Raw genomic sequence first — 23883 nt, 5'->3', positions numbered from 1 at the left:
TGAAACACAGCAGTTAGGGAATTGTTCCTTTCAAACTGCTTCTCCCTGTTTTCCACTCTCCCCACCCTTGAACTGCCATACCCCCCTAAAACTAACCCTCTACAACTCACTCGGCACCGCTCAAACAGCTCCCCTACCTTCCAAATAATCCCCTGCAACTGCCCCACCCCCAAAAAACTATCCTACACAGCTGCACCAGCATCCCCACGCTCTCCTATAACTGCCATCATCCTATCAAATACTCCCTACATCTACTCCACCACTCCCCAGTATTGCCCCCGAGACCATGCCCCGCAACTGCTCAACCACACCCTAAACTTACAGTGGGGGAAATAAGTATTTGATCCCTTGCTGATTTTGTAAGTTTGCCCACTGACAAAGACATGAGCAGCCCATAATTGAAGGGTAGGTTATTGGTAACAGTGAGAGATAGCACATCACAAATTAAATCCGGAAAATCACATTGTGGAAAGTATATGAATTTATTTGCATTCTGCAGAGGGAAATAAGTATTTGATCCCCCACCAACCAGTAAGAGATCTGGCCCCTACAGACCAGGTAGATGCTCCAAATCAACTCGTTACCTGCATGACAGACAGCTGTCGGCAATGGTCACCTGTATGAAAGACACCTGTCCACAGACTCAGTGAATCAGTCAGACTCTAACCTCTACAAAATGGCCAAGAGCAAGGAGCTGTCTAAGGATGTCAGGGACAAGATCATACACCTGCACAAGGCTGGAATGGGCTACAAAACCATCAGTAAGACGCTGGGCGAGAAGGAGACAACTGTTGGTGCCATAGTAAGAAAATGGAAGAAGTACAAAATGACTGTCAATCGACAAAGATCTGGGCTCCACGCAAAATCTCACCTCGTGGGGTATCCTTGATCATGAGGAAGGTTAGAAATCAGCCTACAACTACAAGGGGGGAACTTGTCAATGATCTCAAGGCAGCTGGGACCACTGTCACCACGAAAACCATTGGTAACACATTACGACATAACGGATTGCAATCCTGCAGTGCCCGCAAGGTCCCCCTGCTCCGAAAGGCACATGTGACGGCCCGTCTGAAGTTTGCCAGTGAACACCTGGATGATGCCGAGAGTGATTGAGAGAAGGTGCTGTGGTCAGATGAGACAAAAATTGAGCTCTTTGGCATGAACTCAACTCGCCGTGTTTGGAGGAAGAGAAATGCTGCCTATGACCCAAAGAACACCGTCCCCACTGTCAAGCATGGAGGTGGAAATGTTATGTTTTGGGGGTGTTTCTCTGCTAAGGGCACAGGACTACTTCACCGCATCAATGGGAGAATGGATGGGGCCATGTACCGTACAATTCTGAGTGACAACCTCCTTCCCTCCGCCAGGGCCTTAAAAATGGGTCGTGGCTGGGTCTTCCAGCACGACAATGACCCAAAACATACAGCCAAGGCAACAAAGGAGTGGCTCAGGAAGAAGCACATTAGGGTCATGGAGTGGCCTAGCCAGTCACCAGACCTTAATCCCATTGAAAACTTATGGAGGGAGCTGAAGCTGCGAGTTGCCAAGCGACAGCCCAGAACTCTTAATGATTTAGAGATGATCTGCAAAGAGGAGTGGACCAAAATTCCTCCTGACATGTGTGCAAACCTCATCATCAACTACAGAAGACGTCTGACCGCTGTGCTTGCCAACAAGGGTTTTGCCACCAAGTATTAGGTCTTGTTTGCCAGAGGGATTAAATACTTATTTCCCTCTGCAGAATGCAAATAAATTCATATACTTTCCACAATGTGATTTTCCGGATTTAATTTGTGATGTGCTATCTCTCACTGTTACCAATAACCTACCCTTCAATTATGGGCTGCTCATGTCTTTGTCAGTGGGCAAACTTACAAAATCAGCAAGGGATCAAATACTTATTTCCCCCACTGTATCTGATCCCCCATAGCTGTCCCAACCTCAAACCCAGGGCTGTAGGGTTGGTATTTTTCTGTCAATTCTGATTCCTACTGATATTAGGCCTTATATTTTTTTTGTTCTGAATCTAAAGTACTGGTAAATATAACTTTATATCCAGGACTAAAATATACAAATAAGTATAAAATGATAAATTTACCATATATTATAATGTAAGTACAGCTATACTGAATATTTGAATTCGATTCGGCCCCAAATACGTTATTCGCATTTGACCAAATAGTGATTTAAATTTGAATACGAATAATCCAGGGCTCTATTATGCTAAATCCTACAGAAATGAACACTTCACTTGATCTCAGATTTCACTTTGCTTCTTTTATTATTTGATATATTAAAGCTCATTGCCCATTATTCGGCATTCATATTCGGCCAAATTGTAAAATATTCTATTCAGTACAGCTCTAGTTGTAAGTTTTTATTTTGAAGTTGGAGTCAGAGTTGGTACATATTTACGGACTCTGAATCCAACTCCACAGCCCCATTCAAAACTACTCTTTGCAAATATCTCATCACCCCAAACTACTTTACCTTCCCAGAGCTATCCCCAACTGCTCCACTATCTCCAAATGCCCCAGCCCCCTTCAAATTACCCCCCTACAGTTGCCCACCACCCCACAAACTGTCCAAAACCACTCACTCCCATGTCTTTTATACAACCTCTCTATCATGTTTCTGCTATTGTTCTCTACACCTGTCTCAAGCATGTTTGCCTCAACACCTTACACTAACACTAATCCTAGAAATGTGAGTTAACTTTACTCCATCTTTGACTAAACTGAATGAAGCAGGAGGGGTGGAGATATCTAATCACCATTTGAATGGGATTTGCAAAGAGATGTGTTTTAGCACTTATATTACTCCTATTTTAATAATGCTTTTTGTACACTAGAACCTTATTAAATCATGAGTAAAGTTTAGCTAAAAAAAAAACTGCATTAAGCTTAGTCACCTTATTACATTGGTCCGTTTATGAAGGCAGTTCTTTCTGCTTCCCTCTTGTGGGGAACACAGCACTTCTGAGAATGTAACAAATTTGGCTACTTGTCCAATAATTCTCCCCAACTTCTTAAAATGTTCATTTTTTACCAGCTTATCATTGTAATTCTATCATTATACTTTTAAAACATTTTAGCAATACTGGGTGAAAAATGGACTATATGTTGACAAACCTTATGGTCTGATACGATGCATTAGTTGTTTGCTCAATTTCACGGGCAGTGATGCACTCGCCAGACACTCGCGACTGGGAGCTCTCCTATTCTTCAGGGCAGCTGGAGTCTCCTTGGAGCACATGGGAAGCACTTCGCTGTCCTGCGCTTTTGCTGTCAGCAGGAGTCTGCAGAAAAATGTAGTATCATAGAAAATCATCAGTGAAGAAGACCTAACTAGTCTACTTCAAATACCCAAATAGTTCTCTCCGTTTATCTGCTACTGCAGTGTGTGTGTGTGTGTATAGGTATATATCTAGATATATACATTCCCATTGCCTAAACTGACTGCAGATTCCCCATGTCTCCCAGCTGAATCCTCAACCCTGTTTCTACCACCATCCTCCAGAGATTAGCAAAGATGTTATGTTAGACTGAGTCTTCTATTCTGCCATTACCTTTCCAGTTCAAGACAGATTCCATTAAACAAGATCATCAAAAGCAATAAGAAACAACAATTAGTTTGAATCATAATCCAGTAAACCAAATTTACGAAAAAGGAGTGTTTTCAAATTTTTCCTAAAGCATGAGTAATGTCTGCAAGATCTTGATGAAAGAGGTATTGCATTCCAGATTTCTGCCATCCAGTATTGTGTTGATGAAGAAAGGTGTTTCACCGATTTTAATTTAGTTACTGCTGGAAAACATAATAAAAATTGGGTTTGAGTATTGTACCTTATATTAGGATCATGTAGCAATGAGGGGCTTAATCGAACGTCGCCGGCAATCTCTATTTTGGCGGCAGCGCAACAGCTGGCCAGAACCATATTTTCAAAAAAGATGGCCGGCCATCTTTTTTTTTTCTATAATACGGTTTAGCCCGGCCAAATGCCAGAGTTCGCCAGGTTTGAGATGGCCGGTTTTGTTTTTCAGCGTTAATGGAAAAAAATGCCGGCCATCTTAAACCCGGCGAAATCCAAGGCATTTGGTCATGGGAGGAGTCAGCATTTGTAGTGCACTGGTCCCCCTGTCATGCCAGGACAGTAACTGGGCACCCTAGGGGGCACTTCTAAAAATGTTTTTTAAAATACACAAATAGCTCCCAGGTGCATAGCTCCCTTACCTTATGTGCTGAGCCCCCCAAATCCCCCCCAAACCCACTCCCCACAACTCTACACTAGAGAGTTGCACGGGGACAGAAATCTTACCCATCCCCGCCCGTCCTTGCTGGAATCTTACCCGTCCCCACCCATCCCCACTGGAATCTTACCCATCCCCACCCATCCCCGCAAAAATTTAAACCATCCCAACCCGTCCCCACCCATCCCCGCAAGAATTTAACCCATCTCCACCCATCCCCGTAAGAATTTAATAGTACATAAAAGAAAGTTCCAGTCAGCTCCCTCAGTCTCTTTCTGGATTTGAGCCACAGCACTGTAGGCAAGGAAGGAACGGAACTTGGAACTCTGGTGCGCACATGTAAGATTTGTCTCTGATTCACTGGCAGTGTGTGCTGAGAGGCCGCCACATGCACGCGCCAGTAGGTCAGGTGACATCTGATTCTCGTGCCTGTGTCAGAGCTGAGGTCTGTGCACCAGCCTGGGAGCAAAGAGGATTAATAGTAACATAGTAAGTGACAGCAAATAGACCTGAACGGTCCATCCACTCTGCCCAATAGTCACACTCATGATCAATTCATCATTAAATCAACGAGTGTGATATTATATACTTGATTATGGTTTTTCTTTCGTGTTTCTGGAACAAAGACCACAGAAGTCTATCTGGCCCCATCCTTATGTTCCAACTGCTGGAGTTGCCATCGAAGCCCACTCCAGCCTATTCATGTTCTCATTTGTGGGACACAGACCGTAAAAGTCTGTCCAGCACTGTCCTCATGTTCCAGCCACTGAAGTTGCTGTCTAAGCCCTTTCCAGCCCATCCTACACCAGATTGCCATGTATGAGACACAGACCATACAAGTCTGCCAGGTATCAGCTCTAGTTCATCACAGCCAGAGTCACCATCTAAGTGTCACTTGACATATCCACACACATGCAGCCATTTAAGGTTAGCTTTTATGTAACTTCCATTTTCTAATTAGAGATCCTCTGTGTTCATCCCACGCCTTTTTGAATTCCGTCGTCATTTGTGACTCTACCATCTCCTTAATGGAAGACTTTCCACATTTATGCTGTTAAAGCAAGGAAGAAGAGGAGGAGGAGGAGGAGACAGCACTCAAATAAATTGGTATTCGGTAGATGAGAGGCTGGTGCAGGTGCAGCTTACACTTTCACGGGAAGCCCACAGAACTGGTTCCATCCCCACGGGAGCCCCGCAGAACTGGTTCCATCCCCGCGGGAACCCCGCAGGAACTGCCTCCGTGCCCGCGGGAATCCCGCGGGTTCCGCGGGATTCCCGCGGGGACGGAAACCGTGCAGCTCTCTACTCTACACCATTACCATAGCCCTTATGGGTGAAGGGGGGCACCTAGATGTGGGTACAGTGGGTTTTGGGGGAGTTTTGGAGGGCTCAACACTTAGCACCACAAGTGTAACAGTTAGGAGGAGGATGGACCTGGGTCTGCCTGCCTGAAGTGCACTGCACCCATTAAAAACTGCTCCAGGGACTTGCATACTGCTGTCAGGGAGCTGGGTATGACATTTGAGGCTGGCATACAGGCTGGTAAAAAAAAGATTTTTTTTTTTTGTGTGTGGGAGGGGGTTGGTGACCACTGGGGGACTGCGGGGAGGTCATCACCCATTCTCTCCGGTGGTCATCTGGTGAGTTGGGGCACCTTTTTGATGCTTGGTTGTAAAAATAAAAGGACCAAGTAAACCTGGCGAAATACTGCTCAACGCCGCTTTTTTTTTTCCATTATCCATGAAAGCCGGCCATCTGGTAGCCATGCCCATGCCCGCCCATGTCCCGCCTTCGCTATGCCGCCAACACGCCCCCTTGAACTTTCGCCAGCGCGCCGACAGGAAAGCGGCGATTGTGTCAAAAAAGCCGCTTTCGATTATACGGATTTCGCCACTTTTGAGAGATCGCCGGCCATCTCCCGATTTATGTCGGCAGATGGCCGGCAATCACTTTCAAAAATAAGCTTGAATGTTGTAAAGTTTGTCATATAAAAGGGAACTTCCCCAACTAAGATTTTTAAAAACACTGTAGTACATAGTTAAATTGAACCCTTGCTATAACAAGTAACCAATGTAGCTTTCTGTAAAAGCTTTTAACCGAGCAAATCCAAGAAGACAGGAGGAGCCTCCACGGAAAGTCAAAGCTAAACAGCAAAAGTAGAGGCTGACAAATGCTGGTTGTTGATATCATCTCCCTATTGGTTTGCGCTTTGTCAGCCTCTACTTTTGCTGTTTTGCAAAGCTTTTAACCGAGCCATACTTATGTAACCCAAAAATCAGCCTAATTGCTGTATTCTGGCTGATTTGTAACTGATTCATCAAGGCCTTAGAACAGATAGCCAAAGTAAGATTACAATAGTCAAGACTTGATAGAAAAGCAGTTGAACAAAAACTCTAAATGTTTCAGCTGAAAAATATTTTTATAACCCTCTGAGTATATGGAATGATTTCTCCTATCGAATGTACATGATGTTTCATAGTTAACAAATTATCCACTTCAAATAAGTTGTAAAAATGAAGACAGGAGTAAGAGCGTTGTGGAACAGGACAGCTCCTGCCTGCCCTTTCTCACTGCTGATTTCTCTGTACAAGGTGTGAAAATAATAAGAAACAACAATTAGTTTGAATCATAATCCGATAAACCAAATTTACAAAAAAGGCATGTTTTCAAAATTTTCCTAAAGCATGAATTTATTTCTGCAAGATCTTGCAGACATTATTCATGCTTGGAATACTTGGAATACTTAATGAAAGAGGTAGTGTATTCCAGATTTCAGCCATCCAATCGGTGTTTCACCGATTTCAATTTAGTTATTGCTGAAAAATGTAATAAAAATTGGTTTTGGGTAAAGGTGAAGGAGAATTCATATAGGGGAAAGGATCAATACAGAACAAAAGACATGGGAGGAGGAGGAAAGAAGAGGAGAGAGAAAAAAGCAAAAGGAAACAAAGAAGAGGAAAGGGAGTGAGGAAAGAAAGAAAGGGAGATTGAGCTGAAAAGAGGAAGGAGTAAAAATGGAGAAGAGAAAACAACAAGGAGAATTTGTTGTAGAGGAGGATGACACTGTATTGGTGCAGTGAGGAAATGGGGTCTAGCACAAATGGACAAGGAGCTTGAGCAGATCTGAGGGAGGTAAAAGAGGAAATGGGAAATATATTATTATACTAGTAAAAGAGGCCTGTTTCGTAGAGAAATGAAACGGGCGCTAGCAAGGTTTGACGCCCCCCTCCATACCTCCCTCTCGCCCTCTCTCCCTCTCTCTCTCTCCTCCGAGTTCCAGCCCCCCTCCGAGTTCCAAGCCCCCCTTCATCCCTCCCTCACTCCGTCTCCTCCGAGTTCCAGGCACCCCTCCCCTTCGAGTTGCAGGACCCCCTGCCCCGTACCCTTCGAGTTTCAGGACCGCCCCCTCCCCCTCGAGTTCCAGGACCGCCCCGTCCCCTTTGAGTTGCAGGACCCCCTGCCCCTACCCTTCAAGTTCCAGGACACACTCCCCTCCCCTCCCTCCAAGTTCCGACCCCCCCCCCCCCCTCCTCTGAGTTCCAGACCCCTGCGCCTCCCTCCATCTCTCTGTCTCCCTCCGAGTGCGAGCACAATCTGTCCTCTGGCAGCCCCTTGCCTTCCAGCGTGCCGGCTGTAATTTAAAAATTGTTACCTTGGGATCCGGCGTCCTCAGTGATGGCGAGCGGCGCTTCAGCCTGCCTTCCCATCTGTCTCAGCTCTGCCTCTGGTCCTGCCCTCATTTCCTGTTTCCGGAAGGGTGGGACCAGAGGCAGAGTTGAGACAGATGGGAAGGCAGTCTGAAGCGCCGCTCACCTTCACTACGGACGCCGGACCCCAAGGTAAGAATTTTTTAATTACAGCCGGCACGCAGGAAGGCGAGGGACTGCCACAGGACAGGTCGTGCTTGCAGTTGGAGGGGAGATAGAGAGAGGGAGGGAGGCACAGGGGCGTGGATCTCGGAGCAGAGGGGGGCCTTGAACGCGGAGGGAGGGAGGGAGGGAGGGAGGGGGCGATTGTGTACTCACCTCGAACGTTCTGTGGCTGGCTGGTGCTGGCTTCCCTTCCCTCTCACTTCCCATTGGTCCGCCCTCTGACGTCATCACCAGGGTGGACCAATGGGAAGTGTGTTATGAACCCAGGCATCCAGACGGAGATGCAAATTTTTATATAGGAATATTATACTTTATAGATGCTAATGCATTTCTCCTTCAAGTCAATGCCAACAACTGTGGGTTTGTTCTTCTTTTATTACATTTAAAAAAATATGCCACATCAGTAGAATCAAACATCTCACAGTGTTACACAGTAACCATAATCCACCTGTCTTGTTAGTGGTATAAACCTTCTAGAAGAACATACAAAGCAATTTCAGACTGCAAATGTTTCCTGACCAGCCTGCTAGACATGAAGAAAAAATTTGTGTTAGTTGCTATCTATTGCGCCATATATATAGTAATTTTGACAGAGCAGCTATGTGAAACGTCCAAAAATTGCCTATTTTGTAATGGCACTTGGATTATGGCAAATAATGTCTTATTTCAGACCATATAATAATCCAATTAATACCAATAGATCTGAAGATTATTATTATTATTAACATTTGTATAGCGCTACCAGACGCACGCAGCGCTGAACACATGACATAGAGAGAGACAGTCCCTGCTCAACAAAACTTCCAGATGATCATGCACTTAAGGATCTCAGTGGCACCACCCAGGGATTTACATGTTGGTATCGTCTTCGGTCTATACCTCTAACCTCACTCATTATTTAATTATTCTGATTATATATCTTGTTTCTATACTTAATTTTATCACAGCATAAAAATGTATACTCACCTGGAGTATTGTTCCTCAAGTTAGTACTCCAGATGAATATACATTTTATGTTGAGATAAAATTAAGTATAGCAACAAGAATATAATCAGAATAATTAAATAATGAGTTTCATGGAGGGGCATACTCAAACAGGACGTCCAAGTTTTCCTGAGGGCATCCTCGCAGGACGTCCCCGCGAAGGGGCGGGGAAACCCGTATTATCGAAACAAGATGGGTGTCCATCTTTCGTTTCGATAATACGGTCGGGGACACCCAAATCTCAACATTTAGATCAACCTAAGAGATGGTTGACCTAAATGTTGAGATGGTCGACCTTAGAGATGGTCGTCCCCGGTTTTCGGCGATAATGGAAACCGAGGATGCCCATATCAATAACGACCTAATCCAACTCATTTGGTCATGGAAGGAGCCAGCATTCGTAGTGCACTGGTCCCCCTGACATTCCAGGACACCAACCAGGCACCCTAGGGGGCACGGCAGTGGACTAACTGAAGCACTAACTGAACGGAAAAAGCCCTTCCCTTACCGATCCCTTAGCGATTCAGAAAGGAACAGGCATGCAAATGAGCTGCTCGCTGCTCATTTGCACACGATTTCCTTCCTAAGGAGGGGAAGCCAGTGCAGAGCAGCCAAGCATTATGCCAAAGACGGCTTCATACACGCAGACAAGCTGCGTGTATAATAGCCGTCTACAACCTTAAATAAATTGCCGTCTACATCCTTAAAAAAAGGTGAAAATGTCCAAGTACTCATCAGGGGTGTCTTTTTTTTTTTTTTTTTTTTTAGTATAGGTGAAGGATGTCCAAGTGTTAGGCGCCTTCGCTATGCCTCTGTCCCTGTGACAGACAGTTGAGGATGTCCAAAATGTGGATGCTTCTGTGAGAAAGACATCCATGCCTTTGCTATGCCTTCAACACCCCCTTTATTTATTTGGATTTTGGATCACAAGTAGCAGCAGTGGGATTTGAACCAGCCACCTCTGGATTACAAGAGCAGTGCTCTAACCACTAGGCCACTCCTCCACTCCCTTGAAATGTGGCCGTCCCTGTGGGGGGGGGGGGGGGCAGTTCAGGACGTCCAAAATGTTTGAAAGAAGGATATCCATGCCTTCGCTATGACTCTGCTGACTCACACACACACCTCTTCCCCCCCCCCCCCCCCCCCCCCCAGGGACCTGCATACTGCTGCGATGGACCTGAGTATGATATTTGAGGCTGGCAAAAAAGTTTTTAAATTTGTTTTTTTCAGGGTGGGAGGGGGTTAGTCACCATTGGGGGAATCAGGGGAGGTCATCCCTGATTCTTTCCGGTGGTCATCTGGTCAACTTGGGCATCTTTTTGAGGCTTGGTGATAAGAAAAAATGGACCAAGTAAAGTCGGCTAAGTGTTCGCCAGGGACGCCCTTCTTTTTTCCATTATTGCTCGAGGACGCCCATCTGTTAGGCATGCCCCAGTCCCGCCTTCGCTACGCCTCCGACACACCCCCAAGAACTTTGGTCGTCCCCACGATGGGAAGCAGTTGGGGACGCCCAAAATCGGTTTTCAATTATGTTGGTTTGGGCGACCCTGATAGAAGGACGCCCATCTCCCGATTTGTGTCAAAAAATGGGTGCCCTTCTCTTTCGAAAATAAGCCTGATAGTAACCTGTGGAACTTTGTAAGTCTAAGTGCTTTGAAAATGAGCCCCATTGTGTGTATTTTGGAGGCAGGCAGGCATACAGATGAACAGAGTCTGAGAGGAGTGTGGGTGTGCCTCACACTCAAGCACATAACTTACAGACTACAGTAAGATATGCGCTTATTTCTAACATGTAGGTGCTGTGGCTGGAGTAAGTGCTCATATTTAAATTATAGATATATATTTCACCCATACTGGCATTCTATAAAGGAATGTAGTCACCTACTTTCCTTTATAGATAAGCGCTCTCTGCGTGTACCGTTATAGAATTACCCCTGTATGTGCCCACAGTTTTGAAAATGGCTTCACAAAGACATTGTGACCATGGTACTGCTTCTGTGCTGTGCATTTTAGGGTTCTCACATTATTAGCTAAAAGTGAAAGAACCACTTTAAAATTTAAGTTGGGAAATTTGCAGCCCCTGTCCCCATAACTCATGAACCTAACTCACATCAAGTTGGTCTCCAAGCCCTCAGTACAACCTTCCTCTGCCTCTCCCTCTGCTGGGCTCAACATACACACAGCTCCCACCACCTTGAAGTGAAAGGACCAATTAGTATGTAGAAACTCGTTTGCCTCCCCCAGACTCAAGTTTGGGTGTCCGTAGCCTATGGATCCCTACAAGCGTTTACTTAGCCTCTAGGCGATCCATATACAGCCATAATCCATACAAGGCAATTCTGCCATTGGTCCCTTGATACATTCAATACCTCCCCTACATATATCAAGTTGGTTATTACGCAGAGAATACAACTTTCTTTACCTCAGACCTAGTCAGCCCCATGACTTCATTTCTCCCCTGTTTCTCCAAAACTTCTCCATTCAAATTATACAAAATCCCTGAATACAAAATTTCCCTGATACTCTGACCTCCTGTTCAGGGCCCAGAATCTAACTTGATGGGTTTTCTGAGAAGTGGAACAGATTGAGCAGGGGGTAAGAATGGTACAGAATCCAGACATCCTATTTGAAGGAGGCAGAAATTGGTGGGAGGAAGGGCAGAGGACAAAGTGATACAATTTAATTACGGAGGGCCATGGAACATTACAGCAGGTGACCAAAGTCCAAGTTGTTCCCAGGGAAGGGTGCTTTGGGGTCTTGCATTCACGTGGCCCACTAATACGAAAATTTAGTGAGATGTAGTTAATTTTCCTGCCTTACATGGCCCATATTTACATGAATTATGCAAATATACTACTATTTATTTTACCATCTTAAAACTCAACATGCCTGTGTCACATAATAGAATAAGTGTTTTATATTTTACTGTGAACAGACCAAAATGAATGAAACAGTTGTTGAATAAGTCCATGTAAATGGTAATAGTTGTGAGGAGTCTGCATCAAACTAGTTTCAGACTTTAGGTATGGTTAGTGTTACAAATCATTGGTCAATGTCTAAAAGAAGACTTAGAGTTAGAAATAAACTAAATGTTTTTCCATGTCATTAGGACTCAGATTCAAGAACATGGCATCATTATGTGTACCAGCCAAAATATATGGATCAACAAAAAACAGAAGAATTTGAACGGGAGAAGAAATTAAAAGAAGACAGTCCTAGAAAAACACCTAATAAAGAAAGTTCCATACCCAATCATTCTGTAGCATCAGGCACTAAAGAAGATCCCAAAGAATGCAAACGCCCTGATTCTCAATCAATAGATGAAAACAAAAACAAAAATGATGATCGAAAGACTCCTGTGAATTGGAAAGACTCACGAGCTGCCCGTGTGGCAGTTTCTTCACCAATGAGTCAACATCAATCATATATTCAGTATTTGCACACTTACCCTTATACACAGATGTATGACCCCAACCATCCTGCATACCGTGCAGTGTCTCCTGTTCTAATGCACAGCTATCCAGGTATGTAATGAACGTTCTGGAATAATAAAGCTCTGTGAAGTTCTGTGTGGATAAAACCTGTGTTTCAGCATTGGCTGATAGAAGTAACTGCATATAAGTTGTACGAAAAATTCTACAGATGAAGCCAATTTCGTTCAAGATGTTGCTTTTAGAAGTAGACTTGTGATATCCACAGCCTCTAACAATTTGCTAGACTCTTGTGTGCATTTATTAGCACACATTTGGTTTGTTAGAACACCTTTTGAAAACTTTAGGGGCATAGTTATCAATGTGGGCTACTGTTAAGATGTGTTATTTTGCCACTAACTTAAGTCGTTTTATCACGGGTCCCATTTTATACAATGCGACCTAGTTACAAATAACTGAGGTTGACAGTAAAATAACACATCTTATTGGTAGCTCATGGTGATACCTTTCCCCCTTAGTGCATACTGAATTATTGTAATACACATTAACCTACAAATTTACATGTTAAAAAGTTCTAACCTGTGTGACAAATGTTTTCTTTTAACAAATGTATAAAACGAACTGAAAAACTTCTTAAAATTGGGAAGACTCTGAAAATAACCCAAAATTGAATCCATTTTTTTTCTCCACATTTCTACTAGACTCAAAGTTTATTGGCAATAAAAGTATTTTAAACAATTTCTATATTTACTATCTTATTAGATAATTCCCTTCTTTTTAAACATATTTTTCATCTAATTTATCCTGATAGAAGGAGGATTTAAGGGTTAAACTTGCAACTCTTTTAGACATTTACTTCTGAAATGAAACAATTTACTATTTGTTTCATTTCAGAAAACATATAAATGTCTAAAAGAGTTGCAAGTTTAACCCTTATATTCTCCTTCCATCAGGATAAATTAGATGAAAAATATGTTTAAAAAGAAGGGAATTATTTAATAATATCAGTAGTATACTAACCCATATACATGGGTGATCTGACTGGGGGCTGAACAGGTACTCTTTCACAGCATTTTGCAGAGGGCAATAGCCTTTCACTGCAGACAGTTGAACAAATCTTTTATTTGGACCATCTTTCTTCTAAGAAATTTGATTTGATTTTGCCTTGTTAATTTTCCTCATTATTTCCATGAGTGAAGGACTAGCTTATTGGTTAGAGAAGCAGACTGTGAATCTGGAAAACTATGGTTCAGATACCCACTTCTCCTACTTGACACTTTTTGTGACTTTCAGTAAATAACTTCACCCTCCTTTACCTTAGGTATAACTTAGACTGTGAGCCTGTTTGAGCAGTGAAATCACTTATATACCTGAATGTAACTTGCTTTATGCTTGGATTTGGAAAAAGCAAATGATGAATCTTAAATATAACTTAAGTAGGCAAGCAGTTTTAAGTTCTACTCTGTGTGCAGATCAAAAATGTCCAGTACTAATCATCACATAATTTGCTGTAAGAGTCTAGAGTAAGACTACAATGTTTTTGGCTGTGACATCTGTGTGACAATCTTAAGAAGTGAGGCTTGAGGAAAGCCTGTGGAGTATAGCTCACAGAGTTCTTTCTAACAGCTCAGTCAACATATATCTATGTATATGTTTGTGCGCAAACATATGTGTTTGTGTTGCCTCAGTGTGTATCTGATCTAAAGGGGAGAGGGCAGGGGCAATTTGAATGGAGTTCTATTCACACATTCCATTGGTTCAGAAAGAATAATAAAGTGAAACCAAATGCCATCATTTATGTACCCTCTAGATGTCACTGTCAGCAGATTTCAAAGGATGAATTTTACAATTTAACCACAGGGTACCATTGTCCCAAAGCAACAGGTACTGGCATGCTTTTCTACCACTAGGTGGCACTATACATAGCTAACTAAGGGGCCCTTTTACTAAGCCGCGTAAGCGTCTACATGTGCCCATCATGTGCCAAAATGGAGTTACCGCCCGGCTACCGCATGGCTCTTGTGCTAATTTCTTTTTTGGCATGCGTCTAATACGCATGTCCAAAAAATATTTTTGGACGCGCGCCAAGTGGCATTTGACACCCGTAGGTCACTATCGCCTGGTTACTGCATGAGACTTTACCGCTAGGTCAATGGTTGGCAGTAAGGTCTCAGAACCAAAATGGACGTGCAGCAATTTTGATTTTGCCACATGTCCATTTTCGGCAAAAATTTTAAAAAGGCATTTTTTGCAGGTGCGCTGAAAAATGATTCTACGTGCGCCCAAAACACCTACACTACCGCAGGCCATTTTCTAGCGCACCTTAGTAATAGGACCCCTTAATGGTTATTCAATAGGAGTCACTGTTCATAGCAACCTTTGAGAAGGCTATACTGTTCAGTCTCTAGAGAGGTAATTATCTGGCTAGAAGGTGCATAAATTATGGCATTCTATTCATTCACATGTGTAAGTGACTTCTTATAGCTTACCAACTAGTAAAAAGAGTATGTGTGCCACGCTTTAGTACTATGTAGTGAGTGGGCACGTGCATAGGCAGAGTGCACATGTTCGTACATAAATTATATAATACTATATTTTACGTGTGTTCATTCATAAATTTAGGCACACACACAATTTTACCAGCTATAGGGCTTGTGTGAGCAGTTGCACCTATATGCGCACCAGTTCTTTGTCGTTTGTACCAGTATTTGCTAAAGAAAAGTTGCCTATAGTTCTTTATAGCAGTGTTTCCCAAGTAAGTCCTTGAGTTCCCCTTGCCCGTCAGGTTTTCAGGATATCCACAATGAATATGCATGAAATTGATGTGCCTACACTGCCTCCAATGTATGCAAATCTCATTCATGCATATTCGTTGTGGATATCCTGAAAACCTGACTGGCAAGGGGGTACTCAAGGACTGACTTGGGAAACACTGCTTTATAGAACAGGCTTAAATAGACATCATAACAAGCGCCTAGAGAGGTGCCCTGTTATAGGGGAAAATTTTATCACTGGGTGCCTCCAGTTAGATGCCCACAGATTACATAGTAGAAGCCTATTCTATCAGAGAACCTAGGCTCTTAGATTCCATTATAGAATAGTAGCATAACTGTCTGTCAACATACTTCTGTGTGGCAGGAATGCATGTAACACAGTATTCTGTAAGATACACACGCAAGTGGGATCCTCACCTTTGTCCCACCTATACCCCACCCCTGTGTATGCCCTCCTTGCAAATATGCACTCTCTAAGTTATTCAGGTATATGCAGAATAGTGCTTAGGTGTCATACTAGCATCTATGCACATAAGTACCCACGCATTCATGTAAATGCTAGTATTCTAAACATTTATGTGCATAAAATGCTCACAGAAATGTGAACACCTGGGTTATAGAATAGCCCTTAGGTGTCACTGTGCATGGCAGCCATTTATTTATTTATTGCATTTGTATCCCACATTTTCCCACCATATGGCAGGTTCAGTGTGGCTTACATATTGCTATATATATATATATATATATATATATATATATACACACACACACACACACACACACACACCATTAAAGGAAAGCTTTAGCAGTTCAGTCACTAGGTTTCAAGGTTGAATTTACAAGAAAGAAAATCTGAATTGCAGCCAGTCCAGAATGGATATGGGTGAGGCAGCAGGCAAGGATGTTTGGTAGGGAAAGCATGAGGAGCATGCCTCATGAAGTTATTTCCAACCTCTCTACACGAGTGTGCATGCATGTGTGTGTGTATGTATCAATGTTTTGAGTGTCTTTTTAATCTGTATTTGTATGCCCATGTGTGTATAGGTATATTTGTGTGTGTTTCTATTTTATTTGTTCGGAGGGGTGAAGAGGGAGGGAGGGGGCATGGAAGTTGGAAGGGAGGGGGGCTGGAACTCGGAGGAGAGGGGGGCCGGGAACTCGGAGGAGAGGGAGGGAGGGTGGGGGCCTGGAACTCGGAGGAGAGGGAGGGAGGGGGCCTGGAACTTGGAGGAGAGGGAGGGAGGGGGCCTGGAACTCGGAGGAGAGGGAGGGAGGCCTGAAACTCGGAGGAGAGGGGAGGGAGGGGCCAAGCTGGAACTCGGAGGATAACCTTGCTAGCACCTGTTTCATTTTTGTGAGAAACGGGCCTGTTTTACTAGTGTATGTGTGTGTGTGTGTGTATATATATGTATATATATATATATATACACACACACACACACACACACACACAGATGTGTATGTGTGTCGGCTTGTTTGTTGTCTATGTTTATCTTTATTTAAAATGTATACATTGCCATGCCAATAAAAGTAGTGGCACATGGTTGTTTACATCATAACATCAATACAGTCTTACACAAACACATCACAATCAAATACAAACAAAACTCCCATCCCTTCATCTACAAATATCAAACAAACCCTTTAGGGGCCCTTTTATAAAGGCATGTAAGGGCCTACGAGAATCCAGCATGCACCAAATCAACATTACTGCCTGGCTACCGCTTTCCCCAAGCAGTAATTCTGAATTTGGCACGCACCAAAAATACCCGGCGTTAAACGGCAGTGTTCATGCACTGCATGCCTACCACCTGGTTAGCGCGTGAGACCTTACTTCTAAGTCAGTGGGTGGCGGTAAGGTCTCAGGCTGAAAATGGACACGCGCTGGTTTTTATTTTGTCGCACGTCCATTTTCTGACCCCTTAAAAAAGGCCCTTTTTCCAGGACACGGTAAAAAATGGCCTGGCACGAGCCCAAAAGACGCACTTGCACTGCCGCAGGCCACTTTTTTCCGCAGCTTAGTAAAAGGACCCCCTGGTGTCTATTGAAACCCACTTCCTCTCTCTCCCCCCCAAAAAAAGCTCTGTGTTTGTCTATAACAGAAGGAAAAGAGGCAGTTTGAAAGGATCAATTCTCTTATTGCTATATATTTCAGTGTATCAGTTTTTCTATGCAATAGAACCTCCGCTCCCATAGAAATATACTGGGCTATTATTTGTGAGGGACTTTATTTCTTTGGATCACTCAGTCTGATCTGGCTCATTTTCGACTCGGTGTCTTTTCCCCATTTTCTCCCATGTCAGATTTGGTCCCATTCAATGAAATTTTTGGAGAGTTGTTTTTCTCACAAATAGAGAGACATTCTTGACCCCTTATTATGGATAATATCTTTCCAACTCTTTGTTGGCTAGGAAAGAAAATAAAAAATACTGTTAAGGAATAGAGAATTAAAATAATTCTCAAACTCTAATCTCCTACTGATATACCTTCTATTCATCCAAACAAAATCCCCTTTTCTTTGTCTCAATGTATAGACATGAAGACAAGCCAGCAAGCAATATTTATTGAAAAGGAATTATCTAAAATAAAATATTTGAAAAAGATGAAGTGGAAAAAAAGCCGGCTCATTTAAGAACCGTTAACTCTCAATAAGCCTGAGCCCTACATCATTCAATAGATTGATAATGCTTCAACTTCTCCAGTCATTTTGTTTAATCATTGCTCATCAAAAATCCATTTTACAGTGTTTAAATTGTTTTTTTTTAAAGAACTTTAGCAGCTCTACAAGCACAGTATCCTCATATCCATAACTGATTTGAACAGTGCTACAGTACATAACTTTGGAATTCTCTTTAAGATATAGTTAAGGAAGCAGTGGAAACCCACCAGTCTGTTCTTCAGACTCTGTCTACTACTTCTTCCTAACTGCTTCCCACATCTCAGGGATTTCATAGTGTTCAGCTAGGAGGATTTATTATTCCCCCCCCCCCCCCCCCCAAAAGAGCTGGTTCCTAGGCTCTTCTTGCCTTGGTCAATAGAGATCAAATCCTTGCAATCAAGATCTGATGAGCTCTAAGCTTCCTAAAACACCCAGTCAAGAAAGGGATACATTTTTGAGTGAATTCAGAGAAGATAGCCAGAACCTCAAGTCCTCTGCTCCAGAAGACCTCCCTGCAGGGAAACAGCTGATATTCTTTTGTTAATTGTTGGCCAATTATATCCTCAGACATCTGGGTCCTCCAGATCGTAAAGGAAGGCTTCAGATTGTACCTATAGAAAATTCATCCATAATTACCCACCCTAAATGGTACTAGTTGTGCTCAAGTTGGAAATGTTTTTCTTTTCGTAACCCAGCGTGTTCAAGTCTGTCCCAGGAGAAAGGGTGGGGATTTTATTACAAGTACTGCCTAGTTCCCAGAAAGGCAAGAATGTTGTACCCATCCTTGACTCTTGAATGAATTCCACTTCTGAATATAGGAGTCTGGGTGTGATCTCTGAATTTACAGACAGTAAATACCTACATATAGAAACATACAAGGCCATGAGGTATCTTAGATTTATAATACAGCACCTCCAGCTTCTTTTGACTTATTCATCAAATATCCAATATTCCTTATTGGATATTTTCACAATGTCTTGTAGTGATGGTGGCATTTCTTGCATGCTGAGGTTCCAGTTGTTTCCTTTCTTGGACAATTGGCTGTTCAAGAAGAATCTTGGGTAGAAGCAGATTATTTTTGTAACCTAGACTTCCTAATGTGACCTTAAGTAAATTTTTTCCCTTATGTTATTGTACACCAACTTTATAGGCGGTATATCAAATAAATATGAAATATGAACTCTTTAATTTTTTATTTATATATGTTTCTTTGATTTATCTCCTCCCATACAAACATCTAAATGCTGCACTGGGCATAGTCCCCACCAAGGCCCAGTAATGACCAGCTAAATCTATACACTCATAGATTTTATACAGACAAGGCTGGATTTTCTGCTGGTACAGTCACCAAGTTAACATTTAATTTAATCCATATATTTAGCACTATTATCCATATTGGTAATGACACTGGGTAAATTCAGCAGGCCTGAACTAAAAGGTTAAGTGATCATGTGGAGGCTAAATTTATACACCAAAAAATGGAGATGGCCAGGGGAACAATGATGTCACTGGAGCCACACTCTGGTTATAAATGTTATTGTTGACCCAATACAGCAGTCCTAGCATTAAAATAATATTATATAGATAAATTGTTGCAAAGAGCTTCACCCATTTAAATATAACAAATACATATAAAAAATATTATGAATTAAACATAAGAAATTCTTTAAAAAGAATAAAAAAGAAAAAAGAATCATACTTCGTATAAAAAGGCATACTGAGGGAAAATTTATAACAGGTCACCTAGCTAGGAAAGGCACATAGGGCATCTAATAGGCACTTGTGTATCTTTACAGAATTTCTCTGGAAAGCTGCTAAAATGAAGTTGTGGATATTTACACCATCTGGGAAGCAGATGTAATTGTTTGTGTATAAAGTACATTTTGACTCCACCTATGCTCTGCCCCAAATCTATCCCTGAACACACCTACGCCTGAGTCGTGTAAGAGTAATGTGTTCTTGTAATTTCACAGGGGTGATTTTATAAAAGGCATTTTACTTACGTATAATGGCCTATATGAGTGCAAGGGCCTCTTAAAATTAGCCCCATCATAACTGAATATCCCAGATAAATGGATAATCCTTGGCACTGACTTTTTCTACCCTAACCCGGTTCACAATTATATAGACCAATGTTGGCTGTTTAGCAATTTAAATAGCTTGAAACTATCATATACATTTTTAAAATTCTACAGATAGGGGAGTTTTGCACTGGCCACCCCCCCCCCCCCCCCCCCCACCACCATAAATATAACTCCTGTTAAAAATCAGTCCATCATTTCTTAGCCAAACTTACTTAGGTTTATGCAGTTAAAAGCAGATTTTAATCATGTAAGCCTGAATATTGATCCCTTCTTTTACCTGTTATCTTCTCTCCTTCTCCCCTGCAGTCAAGTGTTTGTACCTGGAAATTCAATAACAATGTGGGGATTTTTTTTTAATCTCTTATCACAGGAGCCTATCTCTCTCCAGGATTCCATCATTATCCTGTTTATGGGAAGATGTCAGGAAGAGAGGAGACGGAAAAAGCCAGTACCAGTCCCAGCATTAACACCAAGTCAGCCACTGAATCTAAAGCACTGGATCTACTACAGCAGCATGCCAATCAGTACCGCACCAAGTCCCCTGCTGTAAGATTCTCTTCTCCTCCTGTGTGAAAATGTTGTATGTTTTTCTGTGTTTCAAAGAAAACTGTCCATAAAACACAGACGATCCTCAATGTGAAAAATTAAATTGAAGGTGACCTCTAATTTCATCAAGTTAAATCAGGAGTTCCTAATTCAATCCTTGGGACATACCCAGGTAGACAGATTTTCAGGATATCCACCTTAAATACCTCCATTGTATTCAAATCTATCTCATGCATATTCATCATAGGTATCCTGAAAACCTGACTTGGCTAAGTGTGCCTCGAGGAACGTGTTGAGAAACACTGAGTTAAAATGATTTTAGAACGTGTGCTCTTCTTTGATGTAACTAGAAAATGATAATCATACAGTGAATTTATGCTTAAATGTTTTATTTACTGTGGGTCTGTTTATTAGTTATACATGTGAGAAGGATAAAATTTCAGTTGCTAAGGGGGTAGTTCTGTAAGTGGGCATCTCCTTTGAGGCATCCTGATCCTGCACTGTGAGAGCCTATTCTATAATGGCATCTAGGCACCCAGATTCTGTTATAGAATACCAGTGTAACCTGGCATTGGCGTGCATAAAATGTAGATGCATGCAGTTACACCAGCCATAGGCCTAGCATAACTGCAAGCACCTAAATGCAGGAAGGGCCGTATAAACCATTTAATAATGCTCACAACACCACTCCTAAAAACTGAACACCGGCTTCCCATCTCCACACAAATTAAATTTAACTTCTCCAAGCCCCAGCATATCTTCTTGCACCCTATACTCCAGAGCATATGTTGTGCTCCCAAGCCGCCCTTCTTGTCCTACCCCCCACCCCGCCCTTGGTCTGACATGACCTGTGAAACTTCATTCTGCTACCAGGATCCACATCTATGGAACTTCCTCCCCATAAAATTCAAAACCCTGCTGAAGACCTGGCTATTTCAACAGTCATATAATTAGCTATATGGCAGCTTCTCTTCTCATTCTCCCTCTATTTTCCCCATCCCTCCATCCTGTTTTCCAAATATTCTGTTTCTGACTGATTCACCTTCGACTTTCTCCTCTAATTTCTTACTGAGTGGGAGATCTCCACCTACAGTCCTACCAGTTGGGGGCACTGTTTCAGTATCACATTTTCAATAGTGAGAGACAGTCAAGCTCTCCTGGACTCCAGGGAGTCCGTCTGTCCCTAGCGATTGAAAGCACAATATTGGCGCACCACTCCTCTACTGGCAGCAATGCAATTGGAGGACTCCCACTCAGAAGGAACAGTGGTGTGTTTGTAATTCACTTTGAGCAAACAGTATGTAGATTTGGGTTTAACAGAATATAAGTGTTGCAAGAATTTAGAGATCACAGTTGTTGGCAGTATTTCAGCATGTAAAAGATTTTTACCTGCTGTAGTACTACTGATTTTTGTCTCAAGAGACCATAAATGATTGATGCTTTGAATCAGTTTAGTGCTAGTTCAGAAATGCATATTTAATGATGCCACCTACTACAAAGAACCAAATCTTGTTTATAAAAACACCTAATGAGCTTATTGATCATGTAAAATACAGCCCACTGTTGTTCTTCCTTCAGAGTTGACTTTTTGTTCCACACCGAAGGACACAATTTTTTATCTGTTTAAAGAACCATCTGTGCTATATTCATTTTGGACACTGATGCTCTAATTGCTTGAAGTACTTGAAATTAACAACTATTTGGATTCTTCCAGCCTGCAGAAAAAGCCACAACTGAACGCGAGACAGAAAGAGAGAGAGATCGTCACTCACCCTTTGGTCAGAGGCATCTTCATACACATCATCACACACATGTTGGGATGGGCTACCCACTAATACCAGGCCAATATGACCCATTTCAAGGTTAGTTCTGTCTTCTATTTCTAGAACCATAAAAGTAAGAAATTAACCTTCAACAACAAAAGCATGAGATGGCAGCCTCCCAGGTGATCATAACTTCTTCATTCTCCACAGTTCTATCAGAGTTGTGATTCCAGTGTCTTTCTGGCACAGTTGTAGTATAGTATTTATGTAGATTCCATTGAATGAAATTTGTTACATTATTATGCTTTTCTGTACACAGTATCCATTCAGCAGTCCTGCTTCTTAGTTGCACAGCTGGGAGAGGGTTTGCACTTGATTCTTCCCTCACCTGAAGCTCCACTCAGAGCGTGTCCTCAGGGCTGCCGAGAGGGGAGGGCAAGATTCCCCAAGCCCAGCCTCCAGGGGGGGCCTGGCGCCAGGGTTTCTTTCTCTCTCCTGCTCCTGTGTGTCAGGAAGGGGGGCATGGAGCGATATTCAGTGCTGGCTGGTTAAGTTGGAACCGGCCAAAGATATTACAGTTATTGACGTGGTAATATTTGGCTGCCAAACTTGTCTGGTGACACATTGAAAATCGGCAAATATCCAGTTATATCGTTTGATATAACTGACTATCTGCTAGTTGCATAGGCGGTCGGTGGCCCAACTGTTTGGGGAGGCTAAAGGGGGCGGGGTTAGGGGTGGGGCCAGGGGTGGAGCTTAAATCCATAATTGTCTGATCACACAGAGAAAAAATAAATAAATAAATGTCACAATTAATACCTTTTATTAAATTTAGATATTAGCTATGTATCATATGTCAAAGAATAAAGTGGTTGCTCAAAGCATATACTAACCACAATCGCTCAACTGCAAAACACTATGCACAACTTTGTGCAAAAACACACTCTGAACCTTACTGTACCATAAATATTATACTGGGACAAGCAGGCTGCTTGTTCTCACATGTGTGGGTCGACGTCTGCGTCGGCCGAGGATTCGGATGGCATTTTGCAAGCAAAATATAAAAAAAGTTTTGCCAGAGTCTTCTGGTTCATGTGCAGCCTGCACCGCGCATGCGCGGACTGATTTCCCGCCCGTTGCGTGAGCGTGCCTCCTCAGTTTTCGTTTCTCCGCATTGAGGTGCGATAGTTTTTTTCTGCGCTCCTCTCAGGCCCAGGAAAGAGTCTTCGAGTTTTCGCTTTTTTCTCCTAATTTTTTCTTTATTTTATTATTATTGTCAAAAAAAAAAAAAAAAAACTTCCACTAGTGTACTTTTAGTTTTGTCCCCTTTCAAGTTTCCTTTGTTTTTCATCACGGCCGGTTTATTCCCTTATTTTTGTACCCTTTTTCTTTTATCAGGCACAATTGCGTCTTTTGCTTTTGCCAAAGCCGTTTTTCCTTCCATATCATCAAACACACCCAGCGGCTTCAAACGTTGTACTTCCATATCATCAAGCTGATCAATCCATAGACTGGTGGGT

At 42.4% G+C, this 23883-nt stretch overlaps 1 protein-coding gene across 5 annotated transcripts in view; it reads left to right on the top strand.

Annotated features, from left to right (window-relative positions):
• Window positions 1-23883, top strand: part of ZNF608 (zinc finger protein 608) — a 274166-nt gene that overhangs the window by 236989 nt on the left and 13294 nt on the right. For all 5 annotated transcript variants that reach the window (XM_030193559.1, XM_030193562.1, XM_030193558.1 and 2 more), the window contains 3 exons: window positions 12216-12630; window positions 20425-20600; window positions 22315-22462. In XM_030193559.1, the coding sequence (XP_030049419.1) occupies window positions 12216-12630; window positions 20425-20600; window positions 22315-22462 (739 nt within the window). The remainder of the gene's footprint in view (window positions 1-12215; window positions 12631-20424; window positions 20601-22314; window positions 22463-23883) is intronic.

The sequence above is a fragment of the Microcaecilia unicolor genome, chromosome 2 (genome assembly GCF_901765095.1).
Source record: "Microcaecilia unicolor chromosome 2, aMicUni1.1, whole genome shotgun sequence".
NCBI classification, from domain to species: Eukaryota; Metazoa; Chordata; class Amphibia; order Gymnophiona; family Siphonopidae; genus Microcaecilia; species Microcaecilia unicolor.
Note: the sequence above shows the minus strand (reverse complement) of the source record. Positions and strands in the feature narration are given on the sequence as shown.